The sequence below is a fragment of the Schistocerca serialis genome, chromosome 5 (assembly GCF_023864345.2).
Source record: "Schistocerca serialis cubense isolate TAMUIC-IGC-003099 chromosome 5, iqSchSeri2.2, whole genome shotgun sequence".
Taxonomy (NCBI): Eukaryota; Metazoa; Arthropoda; class Insecta; order Orthoptera; family Acrididae; genus Schistocerca; species Schistocerca serialis.
Genome location: NC_064642.1, coordinates 610440972 through 610455980, shown reverse-complemented (window position 1 = coordinate 610455980; position 15009 = coordinate 610440972). Strand labels below are relative to the sequence as shown.

The 15009-nt window shown below is 38.0% G+C and overlaps 1 protein-coding gene across 5 annotated transcripts in view; it reads right to left on the bottom strand.

Annotated features, from left to right (window-relative positions):
- Positions 1–3095: 3095 nt before the first annotated feature.
- LOC126481617 (cytoplasmic protein NCK1) overlaps positions 3096–15009 on the bottom strand; it is an 83137-nt gene continuing 71223 nt past the window's right edge. For 4 of the 5 annotated variants that reach the window (XM_050105497.1, XM_050105496.1, XM_050105501.1 and 1 more), the window contains 4 exons: positions 13804–14011; positions 6458–6965; positions 6137–6370; positions 3096–6040 (listed from right to left, as the gene is read on the bottom strand). In XM_050105497.1, coding sequence (XP_049961454.1) covers positions 5828–6040; positions 6137–6370; positions 6458–6965; positions 13804–14011 — 1163 coding nt within the window. In that variant the 3' untranslated portion in view covers positions 3096–5827. The remainder of the gene's footprint in view (positions 6041–6136; positions 6371–6457; positions 6966–13803; positions 14012–15009) is intronic. The other variant, XM_050105500.1, reaches the window with a different exon arrangement.

Here is a 15009-nt window from a genome sequence, read left to right as displayed (position 1 = left end):
CTATCAAAATGCACAGGAATAACTCCTGCCTTTTCTTTGAATTGCCACCTTAGATTATTTGGGGATTAGCACAATTACAATGACAATGACAAAGCTTCAGGGTATACTTATTTGTTATGTGCTTCCTGAAAAAGAACATGCCACGAAGCAACTATTTATTAATGCACAATCCTGTAGTCTGGAATTTAACTACTAATAAAAATACATTGAATTGTTTCAAAATTAATATACTCTATGCGAGACATCCATAACAGTTGCTATAATTTTTCATGATGAACGAAACTGCTGGAAGTGTAACTGACAAATCCTTTATTTGAATAAAAGTGTACACACAACCCGGGATTCAGGATGTAAATCCCATCTTCGGGCATCTGATTGCGTACAATAAAATCATACCACTCACACAAAAATTTATCAAGTAGCATGTGATATCTTGTGTGAGTCAGGCATGAAAATATTGTTTGAGTCAACCAGTTACACACCAGTAACTGGGGCCATAAAAGTGCCCTGCCCGCTGCTCATCACGATTGCCCAGCGATGGTAAACAGACTGTGGGCAGCAGTCTGTTAACCAGATTTGCTGGCCTTTAACAACAGGGGATGGGCAGGTTACTTATAAGGCCCTGCTTATCCAGTGTTGTTTTGGTCGACTTGAATCTCTTCACCTCACCTGCACGAGATCTTACATGCTACTTGATAAATTTGTTGGATTTTTTTTACATGACTGCTACAATTTTCTCATATGCAATCAAGCACCTGAAGATCGGATTTACATCAAGAAACCTGGGTCTTGGGTACAATTTTATCCAAATAAAGTATCTGTCAATTACACCTGGAGCAGTTTCATTTATCATGAAAAATGTTTCAAAATTGGTCTAAATTGCAGAGAGTGACATGGGATTGCACTAAGTAATAAGAAACAAAAAGATATCTCAGTATCTTGTTTCTGCTCAGAACTGATAGCAAATGTGTGACAGTGTAAAAAGGATTTTGTACAAAGTAATAATCTATAGACAGAAAACAAAACGGACTCATCTGTAGCAAAAGTGTTTCAGCAGTATTTGCATGCTTTGACTTCAGGAGCCTTCCATTTGGAGACAGGTTGTTCAAATCAGCCTTTTTACTATTTCTTGCCTTATATTGTAAAGAATTCTGGAAAGAAAAAAAAATCACGGGTGTAACTGTCCAAATTTTCAAAGCTAAATTTCGATCTTCATTCTTGTTAAGCCAACATACCAGTGTATGTCCAGCTTCATATTACTACACATCATTATGTCTCTTAAATGTTCACTTGAATATAGTTTGTAAACACTTCCATCATGTAAAACTTCATTCATAACCTTATCTCATTCTTCGTTTGTCAGCTAGACCTTAAAAAGGCTCTGTTGTATGCAGCCTATTATTAACCCTATTATGAGGGAAATTAGCACAAACAATGCCAGGTAACTACACTGATTCAGTGAAGAGTGAAAAGCAGGTAGAACAAAGATGGACTGTATAGTCAAACTTATGAACTGAAAGACCTTTCAGCCACAAAATCTTATATACATATCTGGAGCACCAGTCTCCAGCTCCTTGAGCTTTTTAGACAAAATTCTTTTTTCTGTGTTATCATAGAGGTGCAAACCTACAGTCAATATATTGAGATAGCTTATTAACTCTTGATACCTTGTTGCAATAATAGTCACAAGTGGGAGACATGTCTAGTAATGCAACGAATCCTGTTAAGTTTGGTTCATGTGGAGTGAGGAAGGTTGAATCCAGCTATTTTTCACCAATCAGCTTGGCTGTTGATAAGGTCATGAAGATGTTCCCAAGACCATCCTGCACTATTGTTTTTGGACAGACTGGAATAGAATGATAATCTAGCAAGAACATTTGCTGTCTGATACATGAAGGCCTAATATTGCTCAGTATAGGTTACCAATATCCAGCGATGTATAGAAACACACCAGACATTCTCACAGTGTAATGCAGTTGGAGAGCAACCAATCCAGTGTGGGAGCAGTTAAACCATGCAGCACATCAATGTGTAGCAGGTGAATATTCAAATGCTACAGCAATTCTGATGTAATCCCAGTTAATTGTTACAGCTTAGAAGTCTGGTAGGTTTCTGAAGATGGACGGTAAGGTTAAGAATCATTTTAAGGTTGCACTGAGCTTCTTGGGGTTGGGATTGTACTGTGATATGTTTACACTATAACCTAACCATGGACTAATGCATACATTATGTCAGCAACTATAGAATACTAGTAGTTACATGATGAAAGTTTAACATTGTCTTGACATAACATAAAAAGGAGGAGGGGGAAGGGGATGAAATTCAAAAAGTAAAAAAAAAAAAAAAAAAAAAAAAAATAATAATAATTTGTTAGTTGGCATGATTGATGTAGAACCAAAATCACAAAGACTGTAAATCTTACAGGATTCAATTAACGAAAGTTCAGAATATAGTGGAATTAAATGCCATTATGAAAGGAAGCACATAATGAAAATAAATTCTGTTCTATGAGAACACTTCACTGAGATCTGGTGCCTCCAGTCACCAAAGGTTGGTTTTTGACAACTATCTAAAATTAGAATCCTTCTGCCAAAAGGAACCACTGGCTTCGAAAGCTTGCATATGTAAAACCTTTTTATTTTACATGAGTCGTCTTCTGCCACTGCTTGGTGAGTACTTTTTTTTTTATCCACCCAATTACATTGTATTGTCAATAACTGATTATTTTCATTAGTATATCTGAAAAGGATTCTCACCTAAAGTGATACCTGCATCTCTTCCCACAAATTCTGTATGAATATGATGACAGTCATCACTGCTGAAAGTTTTATAAAAAACATGTTGTTAACCAAAAGCAATTGATGATATTTTACTGTTACTGCTTGTCTCTCATGGTCAGTCAAACTTTATTCTACCTTTGTCACAAACATTCTTCCTAATTACTGTTTCACTTGCTACTTAAGTGACGCCCAGTCTTGATTAACATCTCATTGGGCTCTAAATTCAGTGAACAAAGTTAGGATGACCACAAACACGCAGACTCAGAATTTTTAAAGCAGGGTACAGAATAAAAAAAAAAGCATACAACATGAATACTAAATCATTACAATGTTTGCAGCATTTTATGTTTAAAAAAGAGCTACACAATAGGCAAATTAAAAAATAGTACACTGACCATATAATAATTTATATCCAAGCAGAAGATCTGCAGTCCATTAAAAATGAGCAAGGACACAGAAGCATGACCCTTCTGCAAAGAGTCGTCATAAAAAAAATCTCACTTGTACTTTAGTAACTTTCATTTCTAAGTCACAACTTCCCAATTACTATAATAAATATGCAGTCACTCATGAAAACACAAAATTAATATGCTACAGTTGCATCATATCATTACACACACAAAACCTATATACAGCAGGTAATTAATTACATAGCGTATTCCTTGAATGTTTACAATAATTTACACAAAGGAATGGTTATACAGTGAAAAGAAGAAAATTAAATTATACAAATATTCATAAATTCAAAACAGAGAATCTAGATGAAAAATGAAAATAATGTTCAGTATGGCAAGCAGTGCTCCTTTTAAGTATCCTTTGATACAAGTACTCTTTTTTTTTTGCTTTCATGCAAAGTGACGGTAAGTAAATATTGCTATTTCATTGCTGAAAACATTTACAAATGTTGTCAAAACGAAATCAGAATCCTATCGAATTATGTAATTTTTGCTAATGTTTTCTTGTATTTCACAAAGTATTACACATTTATTTTAATACATAATGCTATGTTACAAAATTCCTTAGTTGCCTGTTCAGTATTTCTGATCAATTACACTGCCTAAGTGCTTATCAATATGGCAATTTTCCTTCATTCTTGTTTTAACTGGTCCAAAGCCATTTTGTTAATAAGTAGCAGGTGGAAAACAAAATCTTTTGGTTTATTGGGGATTACAAAGAAAAAGTAAAATATAATAGCAAAGAAACCAGACATGTAAGTTGATTACTAACATTTGCAGAATCAGTAATAAAGGGAGAGAGAAAGGGGCGGGGGAGAGAGATTCTAGTCTAGTTCCTACAGTTGCAGCAATTGTTGAGAGAGCTTTGTTTTTAGGTAGTCTTAATTTTGTCTGAAAACTGAATTCATAAATGTTCTTAAATTTGAACATCTTTAAACAAATATTCTGTAATTAGTTTCAAAGAGTTGCTTGACATTACAAAATGCCAGATGTAAGTTAATCTGTGCATAATCATTCAACGAACAAAAGAAACATAGGTCAGAAAGAATTTACATATCAAATAGTTTCACAGTGCTGACTCTTACATCATACAAGTCTTTGATGTAAATATCAAGTTAAAGTCTCTTGACAATTTCTTCATGAATCTAAAATCTCTAATTTCACACAGTTAAATTTAAATTTTATTTAAACAGGGTTGGTAATGCCATAGTCATTTGTGCAATTTACAATAAAGGAATCTTTACAACTCGTCCTGTTCTTAGGCTCTGAGGTTACAGTATTAACCACTGTAATAGTGATAATTGTAAAGCAGGTCATGTATACCACATCTGAAGCATATAAATGTATATAGGAGCACACTGTTGAGATCTAACAAAGTTACATCAATGTCTTTATTGGAAATAGATAATTTTTTACTGATTTGAAGTGCTAACAATTTGATTTGTAATCAATTTGCTTTATCATCTTATTTAGTATTCTATTACTATGATACTGAAGTTCTGCTTGCATAAAGGTCATGTAAGCATAAGGGTACAAAGAACATAACAAAAACCAGTAACAGCAATTTCTGTTCACACAGTAGTTACACATACAACAATTTTGTAGTATCTCTGCTGCATCAAACAGTTTACACAAGTCATATGATGAGGTATATTAAAAATGAACGGCATAAAAGTACTATTAATTCCACTGGGTAATGGAAGATCACCGAAAATGTGACACATTGACAAAACATTTATTCTCATTATATCACTAGAATTATGATTACACATTGACATTATGCATTTTCATAATGTGCAGTCTTCTATACTAAATTATTCACAACAGGGAAGGACATATAGATGTGGCATACAAAAATGCAATGACTCAACAGTATTCTAAACAGAGCAAAGTATTAATGTTAACTCTTTAAGAGGTACCTAAGCTCTGATAATATGTACTAACTGAAAAATGCAAATATAGAAATCTTTCTCTTTCAGCACTTCGAGGTTCCAATGAATCTATCATTTACAATCAATCACACATCTAAAATAATATACAAAGCACTTACTGCATCCAGAATGTTGCAGAAGGGACCAACACGGGACTCTACTCTGCAAGGTAGTCAGATAATAAATTAAACCTGCAACTCAATAAAATCGTTACAATGAAGTTACAGCCTTCATTAACCAAAATCAGTAACATATTCCTTATTTTTATCATGTGCATATTTTGGCCATTTGTTTTGGAAAACTGATTTTATTTTTGCCACAGAGATAACAATGACTAGAGTCTTATGGAGCTCACTGTTACATCATAACACAACAGTATTTTATGAATCTCAAATAATATGTAAAAATGGTCACATAATTCACTGTACGGCTCACGCAATCACAATTGTTCCTAACAAACTAAACTAGCTTTCCAAGACTTCCAAAAACAAAAAAAAAAAAAACAAAAAAAAGCAAAAAAACAATATTATACACACACTTGCACTCATTCTGCCGTTATTCTTCCAGCATATATTATAATTATATTCTAACAAACACAAACTCTTGAATGACAGATATGTTCTTCAGGTTAAGAGTAGGGTAAATAATGTAAAACTAATATTTAGCAGTTATTTGAAGATTTTGGGAGTGGCCGTACAAGATATAATTTCTCGCCTTGCTTGTTAGTATAAATAGGTGCACGCTGATAATGGTCTACGAGCTGATCCAAGGTATGAAACTTCCGCTGACCAATGCAATAGAGTGCACCTTCCACATGCACTCTGAAATGCTTATTTCGTCCAGGAGCTTTCAAAGATACCGAATAGTCACCCACCTACAAGAAGAGAAAAGACAATTACTACATAAATCTGCAAAACAATATCCTCATAATTCACAATGGAAAATTTTGGTTTGCTGAAGCAGAACTCACATTGGTTTCACTATCTCTTATTAGGAAGTCACCATCATGGCCATGCTGATTTAAAAGATTATCACACTGGGCACGAGTAATTGTTCCATAATACCACGGTTTTCCCACAAGATGAGGTCTGTCGACACTACGAACTCCTGGGGCATTACCGTCTGTTCGATGATCCAGCGAATCATGCCTTTCTCCACCGCCATCTCGATTTCTATAGGGCTGCGTAAGGTATTCACTTAGTTCCTAAACCAAATTAATTATACAAATAAGAAAAAAGATGAAAGAAATCGAGTGACAAGACCATGTTCTCTTACACATACACTAACCTACCTGAAGATAGTTTCTTGGAACCAAGCCTATTTGGCCTTGTGCATTGCGAGCTTTATACCATTCTGGATCAGAGGGTGGTCTGTCCAATATTTCAAGGCGATCTCCCTTTTCAAATGATAACTCTTGTTCGTTGTTTGATGAAAAAGAATAGAGTGCAACAACAATATCGAGAACATTTTCTGCCATAGCATATGTGTGCAAAGTATCATCTGCATCCCCTTCTTCTTGTGTATAATTGCTTGGAAACCAACCAGCCACTGAACCACTCTGTCCACGCCACCAGCCATCATTACTCTTCTCCAAAATCAAAATCCGTGTTCCCTTCACTAGAGATAGCTCATCTGCTTGCTGAGCTTGATAATTGTACTTCACAACAGCTGTTCCAATAGCTTCCGATGGGTCAGCTGGCAAACGTCGTCCCATTGTTGGTGATTCAATAGCTCGTGATGGTGAATTACTGGAAGGAAGAGTTTTTGAACCAGACCCTTTCTTCACTTTTTTCTTGATGCTGAAAAAGTATTGACAGAAATATTAGTACTTCTGCAAATACTAATGAGAATGAAAAGGATGTGGAGGGAGGGAGGGAGGGAGGGAGGGATTATCGAAATGGGACACATTGATAGATATGATGTAAATGTACGGATAAACAAATGATCACAATTTCAGAAAAATTGTATGATCTTTTCTAGAGAACGAGCTTCACAAATTGAGCAAGTCAATAACACATTGGTTCATGTATGGTCCATATGCTAGGAGTTATTTAGCTTGGCATTGATTGTCAGAGCTGTGGGATGTCCTACCGATGGATATTTTCCAAATTCTGTCCGACTGGGATATCAGAGTGTCAAAATCGCAAGATGGTTGGAAGGTCCTGCCCATAATGCTCCAATGTTCTCAACTGGGGAGAGACCTAGAAACCATGCTGGCCAAGATAGGGTTTGGCAAGCAGGATTCTCTGGCGTGGAACCAGTGATGGTCTGGTGTGTCATTTCTTTTCATAGCACGACTCCTTTGGTTGTCATCTGCGACACCTTTACAGTACAGCGGTGCATCGACAATATTCTGTGCCCCTTACGGTAAGCCCTCCTTGGCTTACATATCAGCAAGATAATGCCCAAACCACACATGACGAGAATTTCGACTGACCGTCTTCATGCTTGCCAAACCCTACCTTGGCCAGCAAGATCTCCATCTCTCTTCCCAATTGCAAATGCTTGGAGCACTATAGATGATGCCAAGTCAAATAACTGCTTTAATAAGGGCCAGAGGTGGACCAACGAGTTACTGACTTGCTCAATTGGTGAAGCTCTTGCCCTTGATTAAATCACAATTTTTTTCTGAAATTGTCATCATTTGTCTGTCTGCACATGTGCATCACATATACTGATTTCTGTCCCGTGTGAATAATTCCTTCATGGTGTGTATTTCTGAAGCTATTGAATTGAAGTGGTGTTGAAGTGAGTCTAGCTATGGAGACTGATGTAGGAAAGCAACGAAAATATTTATTGAAGGCACAAAAATGCAAATGAGCGATTGGCGTCATTGGCCGGGAGGCCCCTTGCGGGGCAGGTCCAGGCGCCTTGGTGCAGGTCTTATTACATTCAACGCCATATTGGGTGACCTGCACGCCAGATGGGGATGAAATGACGATGAAGACAGCACAACACCCAGTCCCTGGGCGGAGAAAATCCCTGAACCAGCTGGGGATCGAACCCGGGCCTACAGGACGGCAATCTGTCATGCTGACCACTCAGCTATCGGGGTGGACATTGAATGCACACAAAACATGAGTGTCTAATTGCGTACAAATCTTAAAAATATTACTTGGAGGAAGCACTATTGAAAACTGAACTTTAAGAACAATAGTTAGGGGATAGTATTCAAGTGCAAATTGTTTTTCTTTCAAATTTCAAGAGGTATGATAGAATTTGAATTTTGACATGTAACAGCAATGTGCAAAAAGTTCACAGACAGGCACCTCAAATTGTTCTGAAACCCTTTTTTGTTTAATAATATATTTTGTCAATGCACTACATTGCCTTAAAATATGTATGATTGACAAAAAGATTTTTTTACAAACAATGGAAAATTTAAGATGGAATAATGACAATATTATGAAATGGATCGCTCACTGCTCACTATATAGTGGACATGTTGAGCTGCAGATAGGCACAACAAAAACACTGTTAGACAAATAAGCTTTCAGCCAAATGGTCTTCTTCCGAATTAGACACCACACACACACACACACACACACACACACACACACACACACACAGTCTCTGGTTGCAGATGCTAGAACACGCGCGCGGGTGTGTGTGTGTGTGTGTGTGTGTGTGTGTGTGTGTGTTCTAATGCGGAAGAAGGCCTTTTGGCCAAAAGCTTACTTGTCTAACAGTCGTTGTGTTGTGCCTATCTGCGGCTCAACATCCCCACTATATGGTGAATAGCGATCTATCCTTTTCATAACATTGTCAAAAGATTTTTTTGTATCATATGTCTTGTATTTAGTAGCAGATGACTGATTTTCACAAGAAGCATAAATAAATGTACATACACTGAACTGTTATAGAAAAACCAGCCAGTGGCAGACAATTACCATAAAAACAGGAGACATACCTTTAATCTTTAAGGAACATTACTGGAAGTTTGAGAATGTTGCTGTTGTTCAGAGACTGTTAAAACTTAAGTTTGGGACTAATTCACTAAAAAGATTAATAACAATGTCTGTGAGACAAATTTGAAATACACGCAACAGTTTTTGATGTGCATAAAGACTTATTGTGGCAATCTCGCATGATTACAAGTGATGAATCCTCTAACGTGGTGTTGGAATTCAGCACAAAAACCTTCAAGGCAAGCTTTGTGTAAGAGTGGTGCAAGCACTAGTAGCATGTAGCAAATTCTGAAAAGAAGGAAAGTACAGAAACTAGGCGAGGCTGACTCAGACCATGCAGTGCAATTCTGTGAATAACAGGTGATAGTTGTGTGTCAGATGGTATATATGGGTAGCATTTTAGGGGTGTGCAATTTTACTTGAATCAATATTATGAAAAGGAAAATCGCTAGACAATTGACCACACTGCGAGCAGCGGCACCAGCGCATGATGGGCGTGGTGACTGGGTGGGGTAAGGAGGAGGCTAGGGTGGGGAGGGGGAGGGATAGTATGGTGTGGGTGTCGGACAGTGAAGTTCTGCAAGGCAGTTGGAGGGCAGGGGAGAGGAGGGGCACGAGAGAGGTGAGGGAGTAGCGAGAAAGGATAAAAGTAAAAATACTGGGTGTGATGGTGGAATGAAGGCTGTGTAGTGCTGGGAGCAGTCGCAGTCACAGTCAAGGCCTGTGGTATATGGATCCTTCCCACCAACACCAGCTTCTCTGAATTGTGCAGGTGGGAATGTTCCCTGCAACACATCCTATGTTCCTGTAACCCTCCTGGCCTCAACCTTTGTTAGTCACTGTCCTCATACATCCAGCCCCTTCCCTGTTCCCATTCCAACACTGCACAGCCATCATTCTACCATCACACCCAGTCTTTTTACTTCTCTCCTCTTCCACTACTTCCATGTCCCCCCCCCCCCCCCCCCCCACCGACCCCTCTCTCCTGTCCTCCGTCTAACCTGCAGCACTTCACTTCACTGTCTACCACCCCACCATACTATCCCTCTCCCTCTCCACCCCAGCCTCCTCCTTATCCCCACCCAGTTGCCACACCCATCATGCACTGGTGCTGCTGCTCGCAGTGTGGATTCAGTTGCTTGAGACTGCAGTTGTGTGTGTGTGTGTGTGTGTGTGTGTGTGTGTGTGTGTGTGTGTGTGTGTGTGTGTGTGTATTGTTCACAAAGGCCCTAATGGCCAAAAGCTTTATTTGTGACAGTCGTTTTGTTATGCCTATCTGCGACTCAGCATCTCTGCTATATGGTGAGTAGCGACTTTCCTTTTCATAACATTGTTAAATTCCACCCTGGATTTTCCGTTACTTGAATCAAAATTTATAAGGTAATTGGACAGATAAAAATCTACTACCAAGGGGCAGCAGGAGCACACACACATTAAGGTACTGAAATTTGGAATATTTTGGAGCCAGTGGTTCCTTCTTCTGGCAGAAGAGATGAAGGGGAAGGAAAAGTGGTGAAAAAAAAGGACTGGTGAGATTTAAGACATGGGGAGAGTTCAGAAAAGTCACCCAGAACACCGAGTTAGGGTAGACTTACCAGAATGGAGGGTAAGGGAAGACAATACATATAATGGCAGTGACAGAACATGGGGAACCAATAAAGTTTCCTGTGCACACTCTAGACTTCTATTTCTTCTTATGGGACAATGTACTAAAATGGGCAACGGAACATCACTTTAAGAGGAGTGGGAAGGCTCTTGGGTTGGATGTCCCTCATTTCAGGGCATGATGAGAGACAATGAAAGCCCTGGCGAAGGATATTGTTTAGTTGTTCCAGTCCAGGGTGATGAGGGGGATGCTCCTTTGAACCTGATTCTTGGGGATGGTGGGAGGAGTGGGTGAAGGGGGGAGGGGATGAGGACATGGCACAGGAAATCTGTTTACAGAGTAGGTTGTGGGTGGTGCCTCCATGAGTATGCTCCAGCTCAAAAAAGAATAATCTGAAAGCTGGGAATTACTTGACTCAACAACTCTACTGTTCGGTAAGTTCTTACTTTTACTCCTAAATTATTTGCATAATATTCCATGGGAGTATTTTCATTTTTCACAGAGTACATGATTCAGCACACTCTTGGTTTAGTTCCTCTTTAAGAAACAGGGTGAGAAAACACACTAATAAACACACACACACACACACACACACACACACACACACACACATTATTCAAATAGAAATCAGGTCACCTTTGCTCTCATTACATGTTAAAGGTTTACTATTTTATTTAAATCAGGGGGCAAAATTAGTTCCTTCTGGAAATGATACAAGAACTGGCAGGAGGTACTACGTATGCAAGCTTTTGGAGCCAGTGGCTTCTGGCAGAATGTTTGAAAGGGCAGGTAGAGAGCTGAAGGAAAAGGACTTGTGAGATGTAAGAAAAGGTAGAAAAGGGGTAGAGTTCGGAAAAGTCATCCACAATCCTGGATCAGGAGAAACTTACCAGACAGGACGAGAAGGAAAGACTCATACATCCAGTAAGTCTCCCCTGCCCTAGGGTTCTGGCTGACTTTTCTGAATTCCACCCCTTTTCCTAAACCTCACCAGTCCTTTTCCTTCACCCTAGTTCCTTCACCTTCAATCCTTCTGCCAGAAGAAGGAGCCACTGGCTCCAAAAGCTTGCATATGTAATGCCTTTTATATGTGTGTTCTCCTGCCGCCGTTTGGAAAGTAGGTTTTTTATCCATACAATTACATTATGTTTTCAAAAACTGATTATTTTTGTTAATACATGATATAACACATTTGTGATCTAGCATTGTGAATAAATTAATTGGGGGGGGGGGGGGGGGGGGAGATAAAAAATACACAAAAAACACAAAGAGTTCATAGTATAATGATCCTACAATAGAGTAAACTTAATTCTTAATAAATTATGAGACAGAATTGCTGGTGAGTACTTACATTTGGACGGCAAAATGTATAGAACTGCCATTAGAAACAAGTACAAGTAACACACTGCTTAGCTTTCAGGCCTAATGGTTTCTTCATCAGGGAGGGATAAGGGCCAAGTTAAATTTAATTCTTGCCCGATAAACTGCTACACCCAACAGTAGATTGATCGTCGGGAAAATAATGACTGTTATTGGCATCAGAGTAGAGTAAACATTATCTACTAATACTGCAATGGGATAGTAGCAAGGATATAAGAAGAACTTTTGTAGAAAAACTGTATATTTCCTTTCTAAAAGATGTTCCCATTTTAAGTTCACAGGTCAGTATCTGTATTTACAAGGGTGCTAAATACAGTATTAGCAAAGGAACCACTAGAAAAACTAATAATGTGCGCAATTTTCATCTCAATAATGACAGAAACACAAAAGAGCTCCGATTTATTACAAAATACAGCTCACACAATGTGGAAGGAATGAACCATAAGGTTCTTCAAGAATAAATCTGTTAATAGCAGTGTCCAGTTCTTAGGATTGATACTCAAAATCATAAGCTGTGATAACATTTTCAGAAATGAGGAACACAAAACTATAAACTATCTTTTAGAGTTGTTTTTTGTTTAACTCAAAGTTCACACCAAACAAATCAACATTTAACAATGAAAATTAATGATGGTAAAGGCAAGAAGGAATTGAGAGGTTGATAGGTATATAACTGAGACTGACAATTTAGATAAACTTTTGAACAATGTTCTTCAAACCTAATTAATACAGGTGGCATAGGAAAAGAAAAAAAATTGTGTGCACCTGTTTAGCTTCATTTTACTGACCTACATTGTACTGATGATGTTGCTTAGCTGGCGTGTGATACAGGGTGGAGTGACTAAGGGGACAAAGGAGGCATAAACAAGAGTAGATTAGAAGGGGAAGGTAAAATAAAGACAAAGATTGTTGTTAGTGGTTGAAGGTGTAGTATGAGTCAAGTGGGTGAGGGGGCAGTATGACGACAAGAGGTGGAGTGAGGTGAGTGTGAAACAGGAATTAGAGGATACTCTGCCCACCTGGCTTGCAGGGTCCAAGGATGTACTGTAAGGATGATTCCCACCAATGCAGTTCAGTGAAACTGGTACTTCGAGATGGTGTGGGAAAGGATGCATATAATAAAGGTTGCACCAGTTGTGAAGCAGCCATTGAAGTCAAGCAAGACAAATTCTGCTCTTGGCCACAGTTTGGCAGTGGCTATTTATTCAGGAGGGTAACTGGTTGATGGTTATGCCAAAGCTGTGCGTAAGTTACAGCACGGCTGGTAAAAGATTTAACTGCTTCCACAGATCGCCTGGCTTTAGATAGGATAGGACAGGACAGAAGAGGACAGGACAGGACATGAGGATATAGTTAGGTGTACAAGGAATGAGGTAGTCAGTCTGGAGGCAGCAGTAGATTGGGAGAAGTAGTGTTCAATAGTGGCATTTATACGGACAAAGTTTACAGTAAATAAAAGTGATACAAGTTAGAGCATTTAGGAAAAACAGACTAGAGAGAGAGAAGATAAAATCTGATTATGTTTCACATAAGTGTCCTCAGAAAAACAACTTCTCTAAACAGATCTCAGAGAAATTTTTCTAGCACTGAATGTGAGAACAGCTGAAGTTCTGAATATTAAGGTATGCAATATGTTCCGACAAGTGACTTCCTCAGTGCTATACAATTTCTTTAAAAATGCCAAAGTACATTTAAAGTATGACGGAGAAGAACACTGCAAAAACAATATTATTCAAAGCATACCTGTCAAACAGTGATGGTTTTTCCTTCTTGACATAATTGCTTGGCACATATCCCGCTTGATTTCGAGCATTCTGAACTCTCCACCAGTGTTTTGAATCATCCAACAGCAGGTAGCGTTCATTCTTTCTAAGATCCAGTTCCTGCGCTCCTTGAGCTGCATAGTCATATTTAGCAACGACATAGCACACATCATCTTGGCTTGTTTTGCCTAAAAAAAGTATAGGTCTCATTAATATAAGTTTCAAGAGTAATGAAAATAAAGAACAATTAAGTTGTGAAGTGTACCCTTGACTCACAAGCTAATATGAATGTATTCTTCACAGTACAAAAAATTACTAGAGAATAATATAAAATATCTGGAATCCTTCCCAGTAGCCAATGATATTACAATGTGCGCAGTACTGATTATAAAAATATACCATGTTTATAATTTTTCGTACAACTTCAGCAAGTTACACATTGCAAAAAGGACACTTATTCTAAAAGGACAAAAGAAAATTTGAGCTATTCAACTCCAACAATTATAGAGCTGGTAAACATTTTGTCATGATGAGAACAATTGCAAGAAATATTGGGATGTTTGCCTAACTCTTGACAGGTTAAAATGAATTTCAAAAAAGTATTGTTAGATTCAGATCCCATCTCTCACAGAATTTGTTTGTTGCTATATTCATTTGTTGCAACTTTTTGGAATATGAGACTAACTGAGAAGGATCTCAGCAATCATTAACATATTCTGGGCCTGCAAGTGAATATAGCATTTGATATTTTCATCATTTAAAATGTACCATAGTTATAGCAGAGTTGACCTGAATCTTAAAGGTGGGTTCACATCTGTTCAACTTTCTGTATGCATAAGATGCACTGGGATGATGTTAGATTTCTATGCAGCAGATATCTTTCACTGGAACTTCAAACAGGGGTAACTGTCCTCGATAGCAAGAATTTGAAACATCAGACCTAACCTTATCATCACTGATTTAATGTCTCTGTATTTAGCATTTTCCTCCACTATCAATGGTCTGACACAGAAGAGGAAGACAAGTAAGGAAATGGAACCCCATATATTTGATAACAATAGTTCCAGGTTTACTCTTGAAAAATATATGATGAAACACATTGTTACAGTTTATCAGGGCTGTCTAAAATGATAGCTCAGAGTAACTGGCGACTTGCAACTCCGCAAATGATGTGGCCCTTACCCTA